Source organism: Somniosus microcephalus, chromosome 9, assembly GCF_052327205.1.
Source record: "Somniosus microcephalus isolate GS21.2 chromosome 9, FLI_Smic_1.0, whole genome shotgun sequence".
NCBI lineage: Eukaryota > Metazoa > Chordata > Chondrichthyes > Squaliformes > Somniosidae > Somniosus > Somniosus microcephalus.
In genome coordinates, this window is record NC_140995.1 from 114,692,936 (window position 1) to 114,714,172 (window position 21,237).

At 45.4% G+C, this 21,237-nt stretch overlaps 1 protein-coding gene across 2 annotated transcripts in view; it reads right to left on the bottom strand.

Moving 5' to 3' along the window:
* The window catches only part of LOC147112609 (low density lipoprotein receptor adapter protein 1-B-like), a 154,623-nt gene that overhangs the window by 11,988 nt on the left and 121,398 nt on the right, over positions 1–21,237 (bottom strand). Inside the window, exons 6-9 of one of the 2 annotated variants that reach the window (XM_085997031.1) lie at positions 20,596–20,676; positions 20,313–20,443; positions 14,297–14,331; positions 10,988–11,016 (exon numbers count right to left, since the gene is read on the bottom strand). In XM_085997031.1, the coding sequence (XP_085853157.1) occupies positions 10,988–11,016; positions 14,297–14,331; positions 20,313–20,443; positions 20,596–20,676 (276 nt within the window). The remainder of the gene's footprint in view (positions 1–10,987; positions 11,017–14,296; positions 14,332–20,312; positions 20,444–20,595; positions 20,677–21,237) is intronic. The other variant, XM_085997030.1, reaches the window with a different exon arrangement.

A 21,237-nucleotide genomic window follows, 5' to 3' on the forward strand; every position in this document is an offset into this window, starting at 1 on the left:
CCACAGCCCAACGCCAGGGTGGCCCTCACCACGGACGCCTCTGACCAGGCAGTCGGCGCCGTGTATGAACAGTGGGTCGATGGAGCCTGTCAACCGCTGGCCTTTTTCAGCCACCAACTGCGCCCCCCGGAGGCCAAATACAGCGCCTTTGACCGCGAGCTCCTCGCACTGTACCTGGCAGTCCGCCATTTTAGATTTCTTGTGGAGGGCCGCCCCTTCACCGCGTTTGTCGACCACAAACCCCTGACATTCGCGATGGCGAAATCTGCGGACCCGTGGTCAGCCAGGCAACAACGCCAGCTCGCCGCGGTGTCTGAATTCACCACGGACATCCGGCACGTCTCCGGCCGAGACAACGTGGTGGCCAACTGCCTATCCCGCCCCGCCGTCCACGGCGCCCACCTGGCAGTGGACTATGCTCAGCTGGCAGCGGAGCAACGCACCGACCCCGATCTGCTCTCCGCACCCACAACCCTCCCAGGGCTGCGACTGACCGACGTCGCCTGCGGCCCGTCCGCCGTCACAGTCAAATGCGGCACCTCCTTGGCGCAACCCCGCCCCGTAGTCCCGGTGAAAACGGGTGTTCGACATCGTCCACGGCCTCTCACCCCGGCACCCGCGCGTCCATTAGACTGGTGGCCAACCGATTTGTCTGGCACGGCCTGCGCAAAGATGTGCGCGTCTGGTCCAGATCCTGCATAGCTTGCCAGCGTGCCAAAATCCACCAGCACGTCAAAGCCCCACTCGAGGAGTTCACCGTGCCAGAAAGGTTTGACCACGTCCACATCGACCTCGTCGGCCCCCTGCCGCCATCACAAGGTCACACGCACCTGCTGACAATCGTGGACCGTACCACCCGCTGGCCCGAGGCCATTCCACTGACGTCCACCACCACCGCTGACTGCGCGAGGGCGTTCATCGGTACCTGGGTCGCTCGGTTCGGCGTCCCCTCCGACATGACGTCGGATAGAGGCCCGCAGTTCACCTCTGATCTGTGGGCTGCCATCGCCCGAAACCTCGGGGTGGCCGTTCACCGCACCACGGCTTACCACCCCCAAGCCAACGGACTGTGCGAGTGATTCCACAGGTCCATGAAGGCATCCCTCCATGCCAGCCTCGAGGACGAGGCTTGGATCGACCGCCTCCCGTGGGTGCTACTCGACCTACGCTCTGCAGTCGAGGAAGACCTGCAAGCCTCGGCGACGGAACTCGTGTACGGTCAGCCGCTGCGCGTACCCGGAGAGTTCCTGTCCACCGCCACGACCCCCTGGTCGGCTGACCAGCAACGCCACGCTTTCGCCAACCGAGCACAACAGTTCGCTCCGGTACCCACCGGCCGGCATGGCGAACCAGCAACCCGCGTACCACCTAGCCTGCACACGGCCAAATTTGTTTTCGTGCTCCATGACGCCCACTGAGGACCTCTACGGCCCCCATACGACGGACCCTACAAGGTACTCCAGACGGGGAACAAGTTCTTCCTCCTCAAAGTGGGCGGCAGAACTGACAAGGTGTCGGTCGACCGGCTCAAGCTGGCGCACCTAGAGCCCGATGAACCCGTTCACGTGGGCCAACCCCCACCGCGGGGCAGACCGCCTAAGAGCCCGACGCATCCGACCGCCCCGCTCCCGACACCAACCTCCAAGAGCCGTTCCGGCCGTGCCATCAAGCCGCCACACCGGTTTGTACACTCCCTACTAGCAGATTCTGGGGGGAGCTGTGTGGCGTACCGATCACAGAAAGGATACAATCCGCTTTCCGGTCCATAGACTATAAATCAGGCGTCATGCCTTTAAGAAGGATCACACCTTTAAGAAACTCGATCTGCAACATAGTTAAGCCCAGAGCAGGGGAGGAACAGTCGAAGCTGTGCACTGATGAAAGGCAGTCGTACTTTGTGTAGTCTCTGACTCCATTTTGTGTTCAGCATGCAGCCTCAACAATTAAACCTTTTCTGTTGAACCTCTCCGAGTTCAGTATTTTTTGCTAGGAGTACGTAGACTCCTACATTGGTGACCCCGACGTTCAGGACGACTCCTTAGCGTAACCATGGCTGACAAACGCAGTTTCTGTGAAGCTGCCGGAGTTCTGGGAGAACCTGGCCACCGCCTGGTTCCTTCAAGCCGAATCGCAATTCCGACTCCGCGGCATCACCGCCGATGCAACGATGTACGACTACCTCCTCGCCTCCCTGGGCAGCTCCACAATCACGAAAGTCTGGACAACACTACAAAACCCTCCGGAGGAAGGCAAGTACGCACATCTCAAGGCCGCGCTCATTAAAAAATTCACAGCCTCCCAATTTTTGCGCAACTGCCACCTCCTCGACCTCCCGGGCCTCGGTGACTCCACGCCGTCAGACTTGCTCTCACACATGCTTGCTCTGACCGATGAGAAACCCCCCGGCTCCCTCTTCTGCACGCTCTTTATCCGCCAACTACCTCCCAGCATCCGCCCAGCGATCGTGGCATCCAGCCTCACGGACCTCGAGGCCCTGGCCGACGAAGCCGATAAGCTCCTGTCCGCCAGCTCCAACCACGCCGTCACCCCCGACCTGGCCTCCGCAGCGTCGGCGCGCGCTCCACCCTCTATCGCGCGGCCACACAGCTCGGCCACGAGGCCCCCCAGGCCCCCACGTCCCCCAAGCCCTCCGACCCAGGGCTACTGCTACTTCCATACCCAGTTCGGCGCACGGGCACGCCGCTGCAGCCATCCCTGCACATTTCCAACCGCCCCCACACCGGCCTACACGATGGCCATGGGGCAAGCAGGCGCGCTGCTGTACGTTACGGACAGCGCCTCCGGACGCCATTTCCTATGTGACACGGGCGCGCAGCGCAGCATCATCCCCGCGTCCGCCCTCGAGATCCAGCGAGGCGGCCACGGCCCTGTGCTGGCTGCCGCCAACGGCACCGACATCCGGACGTACGGCACCCGCACCGTCACCATCATCCCCGCGTCCGCCCTCGAGATCCAGCGAGGCGGCCACGGCCCTGTGCTGGCTGCCGCCAACGGCACCGACATCCGGCACCCGCACCGTCACCATCGACCTCGCAGGCCGCCGCTACCACTGGGAGTTTATCACCGCCAAGGTGCTCTCCCCGCTCCTCGGTGCGGATTTCTTGTGCGCCCACGGCCTGTTGTTCGACATGCTTCGGCGCCGCCTCGTGGACATGAACACCATGTCACCTATCCCGGGCGCCATGGCCCCCCCCGCAACCCGCCGAAATGGCGTGGCAGTGCCGTGCCCGCTCAACGGATGACTACTCAGCACTCCTGGCTGAGTTCCCAGCCCTCACCAACCCGACCTTCTCCGCGAAGGTTGCTAAGCACGGGGTAGAACACTTCATCCCCACCACAGGCCCACTGGTGTATGCCCATGCCCGCAGGCTGGATCCGGCCAAGCTGGAGATCGCGTGGGTCGAGTTCGCCACAATGGAACAGCTCGGCATCATCCGCCGCTCCAACAGCCCCTGGGCCTCCCCACTCCACATCGTCACCAAACCCGACGGGGGATGGCGCCCCTGCGGGGACTACCGGCGCCTAAACGATGCCACCATGCCGGATCGGTACCCCATACCACACATTCAAGACTTCTCGGCTAGACTGGCCGGTCGCTCAGTCTTCTCCAAAGTCGACCTGGTGCGCGTTTACCATCAGGTGCCAGTCCACCCCACGGACGTTCCCAAGACGGCCATAATCACCCCTTTTGGGCTATTCGAGTTCCTCCGAATGCCCTTCGGCCTCAAAACGCGGCCCAGGCCTTCCAGCGGCTCATGGTCCTCCGGGACCTGAAGTTCATCTTTGTCTACCTAGATGACATCCTGGTAGCTAGTTCCTCCAAGCAGGAACACATCGAGCACCTCCGCACCCTGTTCCAGCATGAGACTAGAAATGTAAGATTTATGAGAAAGTGCAGCAATGCAATCCACTAGGGGGCAGCAAACCTCAATGTATCACTATCACTGAGGTTTTGTTTTTTAGATGTGGTAAATTTGTAGCTACAATTTTACATTTCAGTGAATACAGCACAAAGGAGGCCATTCGGCCCATCTGTGCCTGTGCCAACTCTTTGGTAGAGCTATCCAACTAGTCCCACTCTCCCATTTCAATTCTGTGTAAAATGATCAATCTGTTTAATCATGATGGATCCCCCCCCCCACCCCCACTCTGTGCTAACTGAGATAGCAACCGTAATAGAAAAATAAGGGGAATGTAATTCTGTAATACAGCCAACTATTTTCCATTAAAACCATCTCGCCCTGTCATGAACTCTGGGTTTAGTGTCACTATTTTGCCTGCAGCAGAATATCCATTCTTCCTGTCATTCGGTGAAGACCACCAACACAACTTTGGTGGTCATATACGAGCAGTAATGAGGGCATGGATTCTGATGAAAGTGTACATATTATTACATAAAAGACATTTTGCTTAGGTTCAAACAACTGTGGAAACTTTAAGCTTTACTGTCAGTTTACAACATCAACCAACCCTTTTAAGTGTGCTACAGTCTTGTCACACATGCACACACTTATCTCTATTCAGTTGGCACAGCTGTCATTATTACACCATGTTACTCAGTCAACAAGACTTGTGCCAAAACATAAACATGGTTAAAATTGGGATGCTATGTCCATTACATGAGTCAAAAGAAAGACTTGCATTTATATAGTGCCTTTTACAGCCAATGAAGTGCTTGTTGAAGTGTAGTCACTGTTGTAATGTAGGAAATGTGGCACAGCAAGCTCCCACAAACAGCAATGTGATAATGACCAGATAATCTGGGGGGGGGGGGGGGGGGGTTTAAGTGATGTTGATTGAGGGATAAATACTGGCTAGGACACTAGGGATAAATCCCCATCTCTTCTTTGAAATAGTGCCATAGGATCTTTAACATCCACCCGAGAGAGTTTAACGACCCATTCGAAGGACAGCACCTCCGACAGTGCAGCAATCCCTCAGTACTGCACTGGAGTGTCAGCCTAGATTTTTGTGCTCAAGTCTCTGGAGTGGGATTTGAACCCACAACCTTCTGACTCAGAGGCAAGTGTGCTAACCACTGAGCCATTGCTGATACTCACAGGCTGTCTATGCTTTATGACAAGTTTGTTGTCCTATTACTGCAGATGTAGTTTCTCCATCAGTTATCATCATTGGCATGTCTTCTGGTAACTACAGTAAGAAATGCTTTCAGCCAATCACCTATTTTAAATCACCTGGAACATATGGTCTCAGACCCAAGAGGATGGCCATTGGTTGTAATATACAAATGTAAGAAGTCACACAACACCAGGTTATAGTCCAACAGCTTTATTTGAAATCACAAGCTTTCGGAGCGCTGCTCCTTCTTCAGGTGAAGTGGAGAAATGCATAAAGACACAGCTTATATAGTCAGAGAATCATGTCAGATGTTTACAGGTAACCTTTCCAACTGCCATTTGTCACACCTCGGCAGAGAGATAATCACAGCAGTCAAAGGTGTGAATGGTGTCCAAACAGGTCAGTCAGGGAAACATTACATCAAAGAACAATGAGGTGGGGCCACAAGGGGTCAAATATTGCAGATGCTGGGGTCTGTATGAAAGACAAAAAACATTTTTTTTGGCTGGAAATCACAGCAGGTCCGGCTGCATCTGTGTAGAGAGAACAAGCCAATGTCGACTCGAGTCTGGATGACCCTGCATCAGGTGGGGTTACATGTAGCGTGACATGAACCCAAGATCTCGGTTAAGGCCGTCCTCATGGGTGCGGAACTTGGCTATCAGTTTCTGCTCGACGATTTTGCGTTGTCGTGTGTCTCGAAGGCCACCTTGGAGAATGCTTACCCGAAGATCGGAGGCTGAATGTCCTTGACTGCTGAAGTGTTCCCCGACTGGGAGGGAACACTCCTGCCTGGTGATTGTTGCGCGGTGTCCGTTCATCCGTTGTCGCAGTGTCTGCATGGTCTCGCCGATGTACCATGCTCCGGGGCATCCTTTCCTGCAACGTATGAGGTAGACAACGTTGGCCGAGTCACATGAGTATGTACCATGTACCTGGTGGGTGGTGTCCTCACGTGTGATGATGGTATCTGTGTTGATGATCTGGCATGTCTTGCAGAGGTTGCTGTGGCAGGGTTGTGTGGTGTCGTGGTCGCTGTTCTCCTGGAAGCTGGGTAATTTGCTGCGAACGATGGTCTGTTTGAGGTTAGGCGGCTGTTTGAAAGCGAGTAGTGGAGGCGTGGGGATGGCCTTAGCGAGGTGTTCGTCGTCATCGATGACATGTTGAAGGCTGCGAAGAACATGGCGTAGTTTCTCCGCTCCGGGGAAGTACTGGACGACGAAGGGTACTCTGTTGGTTGTGTCCCGTGTTTGTCTTCTGAGGAGGTCTATGCGATTTTTCGCTGTGGCCCGTCGGAACTGTCGATCGACGAGTCGAGCGTCATATCCCGTTCTTACAAGGGCGTCTTTCAGTGTCTGTAGGTGTCCATCGCGTTCCTCCTCGTCTGAGCAGATCCTGTGTATTCGCAGGGCTTGTTCATAGGGGATGGCTTCTTTAACGTGGTTAGGGTGGAAGCTGGAGAAGTGAAGCATCGTGAGGTTGTCCGTGGGCTTGCGGTAGAGTGAAGTGCTGAGGTGTCCGTCTTTGATGGAGATTCGTGTGTCCAGGAATGAGACTGATTCTGAGGAGTAGTCCATGGTGAGTTTGATGGTGGGATGGAACTTGTTGATGTTATCGTGTAGTCTTTTCAGTGATTCTTCGCCGTGGGTCCATAGGAAGAAAATGTCGTCGATGTATCTGGTGTATAGCGTTGGTTGGAGATCCTGTGCAGCGAAGAAGTCTTGCTCGAACTTGTGCATGAAGATGTTTGCGTATTGCGGTGCGAATTTGGTCCCCATGGCTGTTCCGTGTGTTTGGGTAAAGAACTGGTTGTCGAAGGTGAAGACATTGTGGTCAAGGATGAAGCGGATGAGTTGTAGGATGGCGTCTGGAGATTGGCTGTTGTTGGTGTTGAGTACTGAGGCTGTCGCAGCGATGCCATCATCGTGGGGGATACTGGTGTAGAGTGCCGAGACGTCCATCGTGGCGAGGAGTGTTCCTGGTTCAACTGGTCCGTGGGTGCTGAGCTTCTGTAAGAAGTCTGTAGTGTCGCGACAGAAGCTGGGGGTTCCCTGTACGATGGGTTTCAGGATGCCCTCGACATATCCAGAGAGGTTCTCACACAGGGTTCCGTTGCCTGATGCGATAGGACGTCCAGGTGTGTTGGCTTTGTGTATCTTTGGGAGGCAGTAGAAGTCACCCACGCGGGGAGTACGTGGGATGAGAGCATGTAGGATGCTTTGAAGGTCTGGATCGAAGGTTTTGATCAGTCTGTTGAGTTGGCGGGTGTGTTCTTTGGTCGGATCTGCGGGTAACTGTCTGTAGTGTTCCTGGTTGTCCAGTTGTCGGTATACTTCTTTGCAATAGTCCGTTCTGTTCTGTATGACGATGGCACCTCCTTTGTCTGCTGGTTTGATGACGATGTTGCGGTTGGTCTTGAGAGCGTGGATGGCGTTGCGTTGTGCTCGGGTGACATTCTGGACTGTCTTGTGAGTGCGGCTGATGAATCTGGCATTGATGCATCTCCTGACAGCTTGAGCATACATGTCAAGCTTAGGGCAGCGACCCTCCGGAGGGGTCCAATTTGACTCTTTCTTCTTCGGTCGCTGCACTGCGGATCCCTCTGTCTGCTGTTCCGGATCATTGATTGTCTCATTGGGTTCGCTGCTGACATCTTGGGATTTGTGGAAGAATTCCCGGAGCCTCATTCTCTTGATGAATTCCTCTGTGTCTGCCGCGAGACCGATGGGGTCCATTTTGGTGGTGGGGCAGAAATTGAGCCCTCGGCTGAGAACTTCAATTTCGTCTGGTTGAAGGGTGTGGTCAGACAGGTTGACGATGGATTTCCCTGTGGTTTCAACCGTGGTACCGGGGGAGGCTTGGTTGCTGCTGCTGGTGATGCCAAGTTTCTCAAGTTTCCTGTTCTTGGTGTGCATGTAGGTAGCGTAGTTCTGTTGCCTTGTTTGTTTGGCGGTGTCTCGTAGCTGGTCTGCTGCGTCCTGAGCACAGGCTGAGAACATGGACTCCATCTCGGTTTCGAGGTTGCGGCGTCTGCTGTAGAGCTGGTGTACGAGATGGTTGAGGAGTGTGCGAGAGGTACGACGGCAGAGTCTCTCAGCGTAGTCTGTGTTGTAGGTCGACTTGAGTGGGTTAGTGATCTGTAGTCCTTTCGGGATCTTGTCTGCTTTCTTGCATCTCTATAGAAACTTGATGTCTGTGTCGATATGCGCGATCTTCTTGGAGATCCTCTCCACTTTGAGCCTGACTGACCTGTTTGGACACCATTGACTGCTGTGATTATCTCTCTGCCGAGGTGTGACAAATGGCAGTTGGAAAGGTTACCTGTAAACATCTGACATGATTCTCTGACTATATAAGCTGTGTCTTTATGCATTTCTCCACTTCACCTGAAGAAGGAGCAGCGCTCCGAAAGCTTGTGATTTCAAATAAAGCTGTTGGACTATAACCTGGTGTTGTGTGATTTCTTACATTTGTCCACCCCAGTCCAACTCCGGCATCTCCACACCATGTAATATACAAGTAATGGGACTTCCTGCCAAAAAAGGGTAAGTTTTTAAAGTTAAAACAAATTATGATACAGCAGGCTGCCCGAGTCAACAAGTGAAAATAGATAACTAGCGTGTTAGTTATCTTGGATCTTTAGTGGGAGGCTGGCGAGCAGGGCTCCTTGCATGTGTGGTGTCCCACATTCCTCAGTGCCACTTTTGTAGTTATCTTTCACATTCTGTCATTCGAGATATCACTATGGAGTGTCCTAGTCCTCAGCACCGTGATGAGTATTAAATTCATTAATAAAAATGCTTGGACATGCCATGAATATCTCTTGCCCATACATTTTTTCAGTAATGAAAAGCAACTAAAACCACCACGCCAGGAATTACTAAAAATACCGGAAATGTAAAACCATAATTATCAGTTGAGAGCATGAGATTGCAACCTTAGTCTTGATCTTCTGGTTGGTCTTAATGCCGGCAGAAGTGCAGGTGGGACAGGACTTCCACCTGCCTCAAGGATGCATAACTGATCCAGGCCAAGTTTCTGGAGACAGAAGCATTTAAATAATTTTGGAAGACTACCTGACCTCAGCTTGGAAGTTGTCAGAGAATGGCTGTGGCAGGTCTTTCAGGCTTGCTGCAGTACATGCAAGTCTTGCAGACCTGCTGCAGTATGTGCAGCTTCCAGGGCAGCCAAAGAGGGGCTGTCTTTGAAAATTTATCCAAAGATTTGAATTCATGGCACCGCAAATGACACAGAATACATCCTATAGCATAGCCTCATTATTTGCCTATTATAATACTCATTCATATTGGGTGGATGGACTGAGAGTCCAGGCACCATTTCCAGCAGGAAAAAACAGACGTATCAGAGGCAAGCAGAGAGAGGGCCGGCGTAACTCGAGTGGAATATCTAGGCCCTTACTCCCAAGACTGTAACCAAATGAGAGAAAATTAGTAGGCTTCATATTTGGCGTTGATGGCATACCTCATCTGCATACAGACAGATTCTAAAAACAATTTTATAAAATCGACATCAAATATTAAAAAGAGCTACTTATCCTATGTTGGGGCAGCAAGTCATTTTTGTCATTAAATATGCCAACAGGGCACATTTACCTGGTAATCTGTGAGCATGGTATCATCTATTTTGTTGTCCTGTAGTTTACTACCAATGGTGTATTAAGCAGAAGAGCACAATTTTAATTATTGGTTCAAACAGCTCAACATGGAGACAATGAGGCCTTTGAACCCTACACAAGTTATTATTATACATAAATACGGACATCATATAAAATAGCTAACCAAAAGTATATAGGAAGCTATGCTTTATAGAACAGGCGATGGATCTTACAGGGGGCGTCTTGAAAATTAACGTACTATTTCCAACTCAATTGTTTCCCTCGTCTAACCTCAAAAAAGATTGTGTTCAGCCACCAGGTTTTGCATATTCACCGGAACAGCACCTCTCAACCACAAAGAACTAATATTTTCAAAATTGAGTGTGCGCTCTTTTTAATGTAGTGCTTGGATATGGAGGTTCAGAATTGATAGAACTACTAATAATTTTAGCCAGCATTTGAACTCTCTCTTTTAATGCAAGAATGTCTAAAGCTATATACTCAATTCATAGCCTATTAAATAAGGAATCCTTCTTACCAGGGATTAAGTCCACTATGCAGGTCAATCTAATTGACAAGCAGACTTGTTTACAATCCAGTAGCTGTCAACTTAACTGGCTCAGGTTAAGATACAATCTACCCTGTGTCTTGTCTTTAATCTGCTCAAATATATTTCACTCTGACCACTGGTCTTACTGACATGAGGGATTGCTTGTGGTCTTCTCTGCATGAAGATTTAAGAGTAGTGTTAACTACAGTTTTTTTTTGCTAGCTACACTACTAGAGATCACATTTCAAATGGCTGCTCTACAAAATATTGTACAACTTGATTTGACAATCTGCAAATGGGATGAAAGATCTCTGTGTCATGTTTTTGACATCATGACATAATTACAGATATCACTTGAAAAGACAATAGAAGCCAGTGTTCCCTTCTGTAAAAAGTACCAGTGGCACTTTGAATCGAGTGATTCAAATCTGAGGTCTGTTGTCCACCCAATAGTTTGTTTATAAAGGGTTAATTTTAATTTTCAGCATTTCCAGCACAGAAAGTTAGTGGATCAGAATGACGACAAGACTTAAAACTCCACTCATGTATGAGATCATAAAACAATAAGCATTTTGATTTTGATACTTTGGCTTTGTACAAGTCCTTGCTAGTTTTGCTTCTAAGGATCTATTCATGGTTCAAATTATTCACTGATACTGAAAATATATGAGTTTAAAAATATATAAACCTATATATACATAAATATATTTATTAATTAATACCTGTGATTGGCTCAACTCCATCCACAATGCTGCTTGTAAAATTGGAAAATAAAAGTCATGCCTCACACAATTCTTAATTCATTTATTAACTTTGGCAGCACCTAATGTTTGACTAGGCTACTTTTTGGTAAACATATTTTTGTTTGCAATTAAAAGTTGACTGGATATTCAATACCAGGTTTCCAGTATCTTAATACAAATCTCTTACATTAGTGACATTTTCTGAAACATCTTCCTGAATTCCAAACCACGTGCATTGGGCAGAAGACACTTCTAGGCATTTAATGACTCTCAATAGATTTTAGTAAAGATTAAGTTACTTCCTTGGGACAAATACCAAGAAGTGTTTCTTACATGCAGAAGCACAGATAGAATAAATGCCAATTAAGAAAGTGAACATTTCTAAAGACACTGAGGTACATTGTTCCACATTTGAAGGCATCATTCTGATAAATTATTTAGAAACATTTTCAGTTGCACAAATAGCAAACTTGAAAATCTTGCTCATCATGTCAGCTCCTTAATGACAATAATGGTGTCCTAATGAAAGTGACAGGAGATTGCTAGTACACTGATTTCCCCATATAATACTTTTAATCATTTCATAAGGAGGATGTTAATGACCATCAAGCTATCTAATGAGATAAGGCCTGAGACAGTGGACTACTGATAAAAGCAGTAAACCTTTTCAGTACTGGATGCCATCCCTAGTTTTCAAAATAGGGTTTTCTCCCATACAACATCTGCAGGAATGTTTTGTGCACATCTGGAATGCTAATTAATATAAAATCTATTAGAGAGATGATTAGAATAGTTTCTTTAAACCAGCAGTAATCATTTATATAAATTATTAAAATGCTATGATGTATAAAAAGCCAATTCCAATATCACCATTAAAACTACTGTTTTAAGTTACCAGCAGGTTCCCTCTATTTGATTTTTCCCTGTGGTAAACTATTTGGAACCTAGCTGAGGGTCTGCACGGACTACAGCAAAGTAGCAGCTTCACTGCTGCTTGAGCCCAGGGCTGGATGTTGGCCAGGTGGGATTCAATGGCCCAGAAATTCAGGTCCCAACGCGTGAGTACGCACGGGGTACTCACGCGTAGGCCCAACGAAAGTGCCGGTTTCGTGCATGCACTGTGCATGCGCGAGAAACCGGCACTTCCATTCCCCTGAAAGAAGGGGTTTAGTGGTCAAACGCGTGCGCTGGAGAGGCAGCACGTGCGCATTGAACTTACGTTTCTTTGCAGGTTTCTCCGGGAGGGTAAGTCTCCAGCAGTTACACTTTTAAAAAGCAGGCACAAGGCGAATTAATTAAAATTTTAACTTTTTTTCCCACAGGTTTATTATTTTTAAATACTTTCAAGAAAGTTAAGTTTATTTTTAGCCCCATTAGAAAATGTAATTAATTTTTTCAAAAATTTAAATTATTGTTTAAAATTGTTATTTCATGTAATTTATAGTTATTTTAAAAATGTGATGTTTTTTAAAAAAATTATTTGAAGTTTTAGGGATATTTTGTGGCTTATAGTATTTATAGGTTTGACAGCTCTTCCTGTCAAACTTATGAATGAAGCATTCCCTGCTACCATTGGCTCTCCATGGCCCAGGTGATCCCAGGGGACGCATCGAACTAACTGCGTCCCTGGGATACGCAAGCACTGCGTGCCGGCAGTTGAAGGAGGCCCAGGATCGGAATCCCACGCTGCGGGCCCACAGCTCAACGGCCGGCACGCTAAGTAAGTGCAGGTCGGGGGCTTGCACCCGCAGGAAGCCCCCGACCCGAATTTCTGGGCCATTATAATGCAACATAGGGGTACAACATATTAGAGATTCAAAAATAAATATCTAGCTGGGGTTTTTAGATATTTATTTTAGAATGAAATCTTTGTTCAGTAACCAAAGGATTCATTTTCAAATTGAGGTGTGGAAGGTTTACTATACAACCAAAATATTTTATACAGCAAACCTATGTTCCAACACATTTTTTAAAATTTAAACTTTTCTTGTAGTACTATAGCATTTAGTGCTCCAACAGTGAATCACAAGTGTTGATTGTCATTTCCTCATAGCATTCAAATAGAATTAGATTTATTAGATTAGTGAGTACTTTGTAACATAATTGCTCGTCAAGTACATACCACTCAGAGTAAGAGTATGTGAAACAAAAGGGGCCAGCATTAAAAAAAAGCATTTAAACAGAATACAAATTTATTATATTTCTCAGAATCATTACTGCATTATAGACAATGATGGTCAATCTTCAGAGGTAATTACTTTGTTACATGCTTAAAGTCATTCTTATTACAGAATTAAATTTACCATGTGGCTCCAACTTTTATTATACACCTTGGTCACAGAACCCAGCACATATCTTGATCAGATTTGCACTTTAGGGGTTATTTCACATATCTGCACTCCCAGCAGGCAAAGCTTAGTGTTGAGAGTGCAAATTTATAAAATTATTCCATTTGTGTCTATCTAGTCAAACTATTTTACTAGTACTGATTTTTATAAATCTGAAGTCTTGTGAATACATGAATATCATTATAAACATAAAAACAGTATTACATATAATAAAGTAGCTTTGAGTTCCTATTCTTTTTCCTACAGAACCCACTGGATTTGATATATTTATAGAACAGGTCCTAAAACTGGAATGTAAATAAAGTGGACTTACTAAAGGCACTTGCACACATTCTGTGACATCACAGAAAACATGATTTCTTCTCTGACAAATGAAAAAAATCAAGACTGATCTGCCCTACAATACTCAAAACCATTTAAATTATTTAGGCAGGGTTCATTGGCGAGCAGTGCGGTTGCTAGGGAAATGGTTGCTATATAGTTCAAGATTTTCTCCACTGAGAAGACAGTTGTGTGAGCTTGAGCATTGAGCACTTTCTGTTAATGGAACAGAAGTAGCCCTAAAAAAATCATATGTCATGGGTGTTATCACATGGGCTGAATGATGCACCACATATTATAAATAAATTATGAAATGTTTCTGGCAAATGCACAAGGCATTACATAGAAGACATTACATGCAATGAAACTTGTGTTAAGCAGAGAAAGATTCATCAAGTCTGGGAAAAAAGATCTGTTTGAGCAGGCAGCCATTTATAGCCATATAGAGATGAGACGAAAAGTTTCACGATACAAGAACATGTAAAATCAGGCCATTGTATATTTAAGTGAGAGTGAAGATAAATTGCCAGTAATAAAAATATTTAATCAACACAAAATTTATTTTGAATAGGATTATTTTTGGCTAGTGAGATATTAAAACAACTGAAGGACGCCTTACCTTGAAAAAGCATCATCAAGACCATCATCCTCTTCCTGCAAAGAACATTAAGAAATCTTGTTAACCTGAACTACTATTAACTCGGGTCTCATGTAGAATTACCTGATTTATTACATTAACTTTTCACAAGTATTTAACAGACCTTTCTTCTATTTTATGCCAAATTACAACATTTAGCACTCCTGACACTCTAAATAACCCCATCATTAAATCCACATCAGTGGTTTCAATTTTCCATCCTGACTATCTTCATAGCTTTTTTGAATGCGACTGAAATTAGCATCAACTATGTTAAATCTGCAAGTACTTTTGTGGCAACAACCCATAGCTGCATTTTACTTAAGATCTTTAACTGAATGTATTCTGCATACTGGATTCAAAGCGGTATCCATGAAATAAGGTCCTCAAACCAGCTTTGTCGACCGATCTCCTGCAGACATGTTAACTCATGGGTCGTGTCCATCTCACAACCTCACTTAAATGTGCTCTCAACTCACGGAAAATGCATAGCGATACGAGAGCAAGTGAGGGTCTGGATAATTGAAACATAGGATTACACAGGATATACAGCACAGAAACAGGCCAGTCAGCCCAACCAGTCCATGCCGGTGTTTATACTCCACTCGAGCCTCCTCATCTAACTCTATCAGCATAACCCTCTATTCTCTTCTACCTCATATGCTTATCTAAAGTCCCACATAAGAGGCTAGTGTGCAAAATTTTACTCGCTTTCAAACAGCCGCCTAACCTCAAACAGACCATCGTTCGCAGCAAATTACCCAGCTTTCAGGCGAACAGCGACCACGACACCACACAACCCTGCCACAGCAACCTCTGCAAGACATGCCAGATCATCAACACAGATACCATCATCACACATGAGGACACCACCCACCAGGTACATGGTACATACTCATGTGACTCGGCCAACATTGTCTACCTCATACGTTGCAGGAAAGGATGCCCCGGAGCATGGTACATCGGCGAGACCATGCAGACACTGCGACAACGGATGAACGGACACCGCGCAACAATCACCAGGCAGGAGTGTTCCCTCCCAGCCGGGGAACACTTCAGCAGTCAAGGACATTCAGCCTCCGATCTTCGGGTAAGCATTCTCCAAGGCGGCCTTCGAGACACACGACAACGCAAAATCGTCGAGCAGAAACTGATAGCCAAGTTCCGCACCCATGAGGACGGCCTCAACAGAGATCTTGGGTTCATGTCACGCTACATGTAACCCCACCTGACGCAGGGTCATCCAGACTCGAGTCGACATTGGCTTGTTCTCTCTACACAGATGCGGCCGGACCTGCTGTGATTTCCAGCCAAAAAAAATGTTTTTTGTCTGTTTTTTTGTTTTTCATACAGACCCCAGCATCTGCAATATTTGACCCCTTGTGGCCCCACCTCATTGTTCTTTGATGTAATGTTTCCCTGACTGACCTGTTTGGACACCATTCACACCTTTGACTGCTGTGATTATCTCTCTGCCGAGGTGTGATAAATGGCAGTTGGAAAGGTTACCTGTAAACATCTGACATGATTCTCTGACTATATAAGCTGTGTCTTTATGCATTTCTCCACTTCACCTGAAGAAGGAGCAGCGCTCCGAAAGCTTGTGATTTCAAATAAAGCTGTTGGACTATAACCTGGTGTTGTGTGACTTCTTACATTTGCAAAATTAAAGCACATGGGATTGGGGGTAATATACTAGCATGGATTGAAAATCGGTTAACAGACAGGAAACAGAGAGTAGGAATAAATGGGTCTTTTTCGGGGTGGCAGGCAGTGACTAGTGGGGTACCGCAGGGATCAGTGCTTGGGCCCCAGCTATTCACAATATATATCAATGATTTGGATGGGGGAGCCAAATGTAATATTTCCAAGTTTGCTGATGACACGAAACTAGGTGGGATTGTGAGTTGTGAGGAGGATGCAAAGAGGCTTCAAGGCAATTTAGACAAGTTGAGTGAGTGGGCAAATACATGGCAGATACAGTATAACGTGGATAAATGTGAAGTTATCCACTTTGGTAGGAAAAACAGAAAGGCAGAGTATTATTTAAATAGTGATAGATTGGGAAATGTTGATGTACAAAAGGACCTGGGTATCCTTGTACACCAGTCACTGAAAGCAAACATGCAGGTGCAGCAAGCAGTTAGGAAGGCAAATGGTATGTTGGCCTTCATTGCAAGAGGATTTGAGTACAGGACCAAGGATGTCTTACTACAGTCATATAGGGCCTTGGTAAGACCACACCTGGAGTAGTGTGTGCAGTTTTGGTCTCCTTACCTAAAAAGGATATACTTGCCATAGAGGGAGTGCAGCGAAGGTTCACCAGATTGGTTCCTGGGATGGCAGGACTGTCGTATGAGGAGAGATTGGGTCGACTAGGCCTGCATTCACTAGAGTTTAGAAGAATGAGAGGGGATCTCATTGAAACGTATAAAATTCTGACGGGTCTAGACAGACTGGATGCAGGGAGGGTGTTTCCCCTGGCTGTGGGGTCTAGAACGAGGGGTTACAGTGTCAGGATACAGGGTAGGACATTTAGGACCGAGATGAGGAGAAATTTCTTCACTCAGAGGGTGGTGAACCTGTGGAATTCTCTACCACAGAAGGCTGTGGAGGCCAAGTCACTGAATATATTTAAGAAGGAGATAGATAGATTTCTAGATACAAAAGGCATCAAGGGGTATGGGGAGAGAGCGGGAATATGGTATTAAGATAGATTAGCCATGATCATATTGAATGGCGGAGCAGGCTCGAAGTGCCGAATGGCCTACTCCTGTTCCTATTTTTCTATGTTCTATGTTTCTATGTAACCGCCCCTTAAATGCATTTATACTAGTCGCTTCAACCAACCCCTGTGGTAGCGAGTTCCACATTCTCACCATTCTGGGTAAAGAAGTTTCTTCTGAATTCCCTATTGGATTTCTTGGTGAATATCTTATATTGATAGCCTCTAGTTATGCTCTTCCCCATAAGTGGAAATTCTCTCTCGGTGTCTACTCTATCAAAACATTTCATAATTTTAAAGACATCTATCAGCTCTCTTTTCAAGAGAAAAGAGACCTAGCCTGTTCATCCTTTCCTGATATGGATAACCTCACATTTCTGGAATCATCCTTGTAAATCTCTTTTGCAACATCTCCAGTGCCTCTATATCCTTTTTATAATATGGCGACCAGAACTGTACACAGTACTCCAAAGTGTGGTCTAACCAAGGTTCGATTCAAGTTTAGCTAACTTCACTACTTTTCCAATTCTATCCCTCTAGAAATAAACCCTAGTGCTTGGTTTGCTTTTTTTAATGCCCTTATTAACCTGTGTTGCTACTTTTAGTGATTTGTGTATTTGTACTCCGAGATCTAGGTTGAAAATCACAGATATTGGCAGTTAACCAATTGTAGTGCATTTATCAAAATAGATTTTGGGTTGTAGTGAAACTGAATGCACATATTGGGCAGTCAACTAATCAGAGCCCCTCTTTCTGGAGTTTTGTTTAATCAAGCATGGTATCAGAACATCACATCAACACTGGAAGTGACTCTGATTCAAATCAGAAAAAGCAGGTAATAAAAAAAAAATTACATTTTGGGGTATATAATCCTTGTGAATAATTAAAAAGTCAACCTTTGCTATTTCTGGTGGTGTAATCACTTAATGCCAGTACAAATTTGACAAAAATATGCTTTAGTTAATTTCCAAATTGTTACCTAAATTTTCAATTTCAAAGAGTATAAATTGGTAAAAATCAGCATCACAATTTCTATGCAGCTTCAAAAAGATCTCAGGGAAGCATGTACAAATAAACAGCATTGTCTTGTAAGAAAAGACATTCTTCTGCCTCCATAAATCTTAATCCCCTCGACCCCGACTGGGGCTCTCTGCCCCTGGACACTGCTGGGGTCCTTATTCGACAGGCCCCTTACTAGCAAGTATGGGAGATGATATCTCACTGATTTCAATACTTAAATGTTGACATCTCTGGTCCTATCATTTATTACAATAACAGCACAGAAACGGTCTGATGTGTTTAAAACACAAAATCCAAAGAGTAATTGTACAAAAAAAAATTTCAATAACCAAAAAGTACCACTTTGTTACCCAAAATTTTAAAATTGCTGCAGAAGTATTAATGACCTGCGTACATCAAATATTTGATTGTTTTAACATTTTTTAGCAGGTTAATTTTAAAGAATTTCTGATAGCATAGGGCAGGTGAGCACCAAAGTGCCCCATGAGGCACTTCCATCTACCAGCCTAAGCAAATGAGATGGCCTCTTACTGATCCCACGGACTTTAGAAGACAATGGTAAAATTGAATGCTAAGGGCTTCAGCAACAGTGGGAGTAATGTAGGGTCAGAGGCAGACAAAGTTACACAAATAGAAATAAGCAGTCTTGGTGATGGATAGGATGGGGGCGGGGGGTTTGAAGCTCAACTTTGGCTTAACCCAAATGCAGTGTGGCTCAGCTCAAGTTAGCTGGAGGGGGGTGGACTCAGTGATAAGGGTGTGGAGTTTTTGGTTGGAGCCAAAAATGATCACTTCACTATTTCCAATGTTCAGTTGGAAGATATACTGGATCATCTACTACTTAATGTCAGACAGGCAGTCTACCAGCACAGAGGTGGTCATGGGAAATGATGGTGAGGTAGACCTGGGTTTTTTCAGCATACAGATGGGAGCTGATTCTACGTCCATGAATGCGAAGACCAGTCGTGCACCAAGTGTGCTCTAGTCTGCAGCTCAGACTTCAGGATACAAAGATAGAAACTGTAATAGGGATTGGAGAAAATGAGACACCTGGATCCAAAAGTAGTGAAATTTGAAATTGACACCTTGGAAGAGAAAGATATTAATTAGCATAGTAATCGGTCCAGTTGATTTTACACCCAGAAAACTGCACCACTAAATACTTAAAAAACAACAGAGCATGAAGACAGATGTAAAGAAAATCATTAGCAACATTGTATTTTTGCTCAGCCACGAGTGTCAAGACCAACATGTATATTAACAGCTACATTAATAACTAGAATAAGTAATAAAGAAGATAAATGGCACCTACATAGTTTACTCATAGACAACCCAAATTTAGAGAGGTAGCATATCGTATATACATTGATTCAAATACACATGTGTAATAACCAATCATATAGAGTACAATAATGTCTATTTCATAGAAATGTTTGTGCTGAAGACCAAATAATTTAATTTACTATGTTTACTCTGTAAGATCTGTGTACCCCTCAATTTCTTCTCCGCTGGTTTAGTTTATGACCTTTTGTGTGTTACCAATAGGAACAATGTTAAAGAGAGCACAGGCATGCTTAAATCCCCATCGAGAGAGATATATAGCTGGGTAGATTGTTCCTCAGGGCTATACCGGAAGGTACAGTAGCTTCTACTCTCACTTCATTTGAATTTGACATCACCACAGTGTGATTCTGATCTGATGAGGCCTCATCCTGCTTCAGGACTTTCAAGTTAAAAAGCTGTACCGGAATCTGCAGCTTATCCAGATGACCATCTGGCTGTATGAGGCCAGTGTGAGCAAAATCCTGAATGCCTGATTAATCTTTTTTGCAGTCAGGACTACGTAAGGCATTTCTAATACAAGGCAAACCTGCATGCTAAACAGACTGTTTTCCAGCACTAATGTCAAAAAAGGCATCACACAATGTGGTTTCCATTCCAGCACCTAAACCAGTAAGAACGGACTATAAGCCGGCCTATGTTGTTTACATAAACATGTACAGCTGACTACAAAGCTGTACCTACATCAGATACACTATCCCTCAGTGCAGACTGTAATCCAACCCCACATTGGTTGAAATAACCCAGAGGGCCATTAATGGTGTCTATTTTTATCTAATATGCAGCACTTTAGCCTCAAATAGTTAGGAATGGAAAAACATATTATCAATGTTCACGTGGTGCAATGAACTTCTACTAAAAAGATAAATCATCATTAAATAAAACTGTCAAAAAGACAATTATACAACATACCCAAGAGAGTGCATGTAAAGGGGACCCACAAGATGGACTGTTTTGCCTTGTGATACCTAGATGGATATCGGTTGGTGAAATAAATGGATTCTGGACTTGGTTTACTGTGTGATCCTTGGCTGCAGCTGCAGCTGAAAAATAACAAACATAATGCAAAAAACATTTTTTTTAATTTTTTTTTTTAAAGTTCACAATAACACTCATTTTGCATTACAACAACGTAACCATTAATATAAATGAGATGAACTGTGATTATTTAAAGAAAGGATGTCTTACTCTTTACCTTGTTCTACATGTCCTGTTGCTCCATTAAGAGCTGCAGTTTCAGGACTATTACAGGGTTCACGTGTCTTTTTACATTTTTCTGGAAATACAAAGAAGAGTATGATAAGTATTCAATGTTCTATGATAGATGTTACCATATTTTACCATGATTACCATTTGCTGATTACATTTTATGCTCCCCCCCAAAAAAAACCTTCCCAAAATAGGAAAGGCAATAATTTTGCACAGATACTCAAGTGCCTGTCCTGAAATACTGTATGCCGAGGATGTTTTGCTGCACATCTCTCATTTACACTTCCTTGTGTTTTTTTGTATTCAACCATATAGTTCTCTCTGCATAAAATCAATTATCCAGAAATGGAGGCCCTGGCCATGGCCCCACTTCTGGACTGAAAAGTATACTTCCCATTCAAGGGACCAATTTCAAATTTTGCTACTTATCAATTCTGGTCTTTCTGAAGCCAGACACCATTAGGTGGGTGCTCAAGAGTAGACAGAAGTGATGGGGTGATTTGCCAGTTTGCCTTTGTCTCCATCAGCAATACATTGGTTTGCTCACTGCCTTTTTTGCTGGCTGATCTCCACAATGTCACTCGTTATTTAACATACACCTGACCTAATGTTATACAGGAAACTTTGG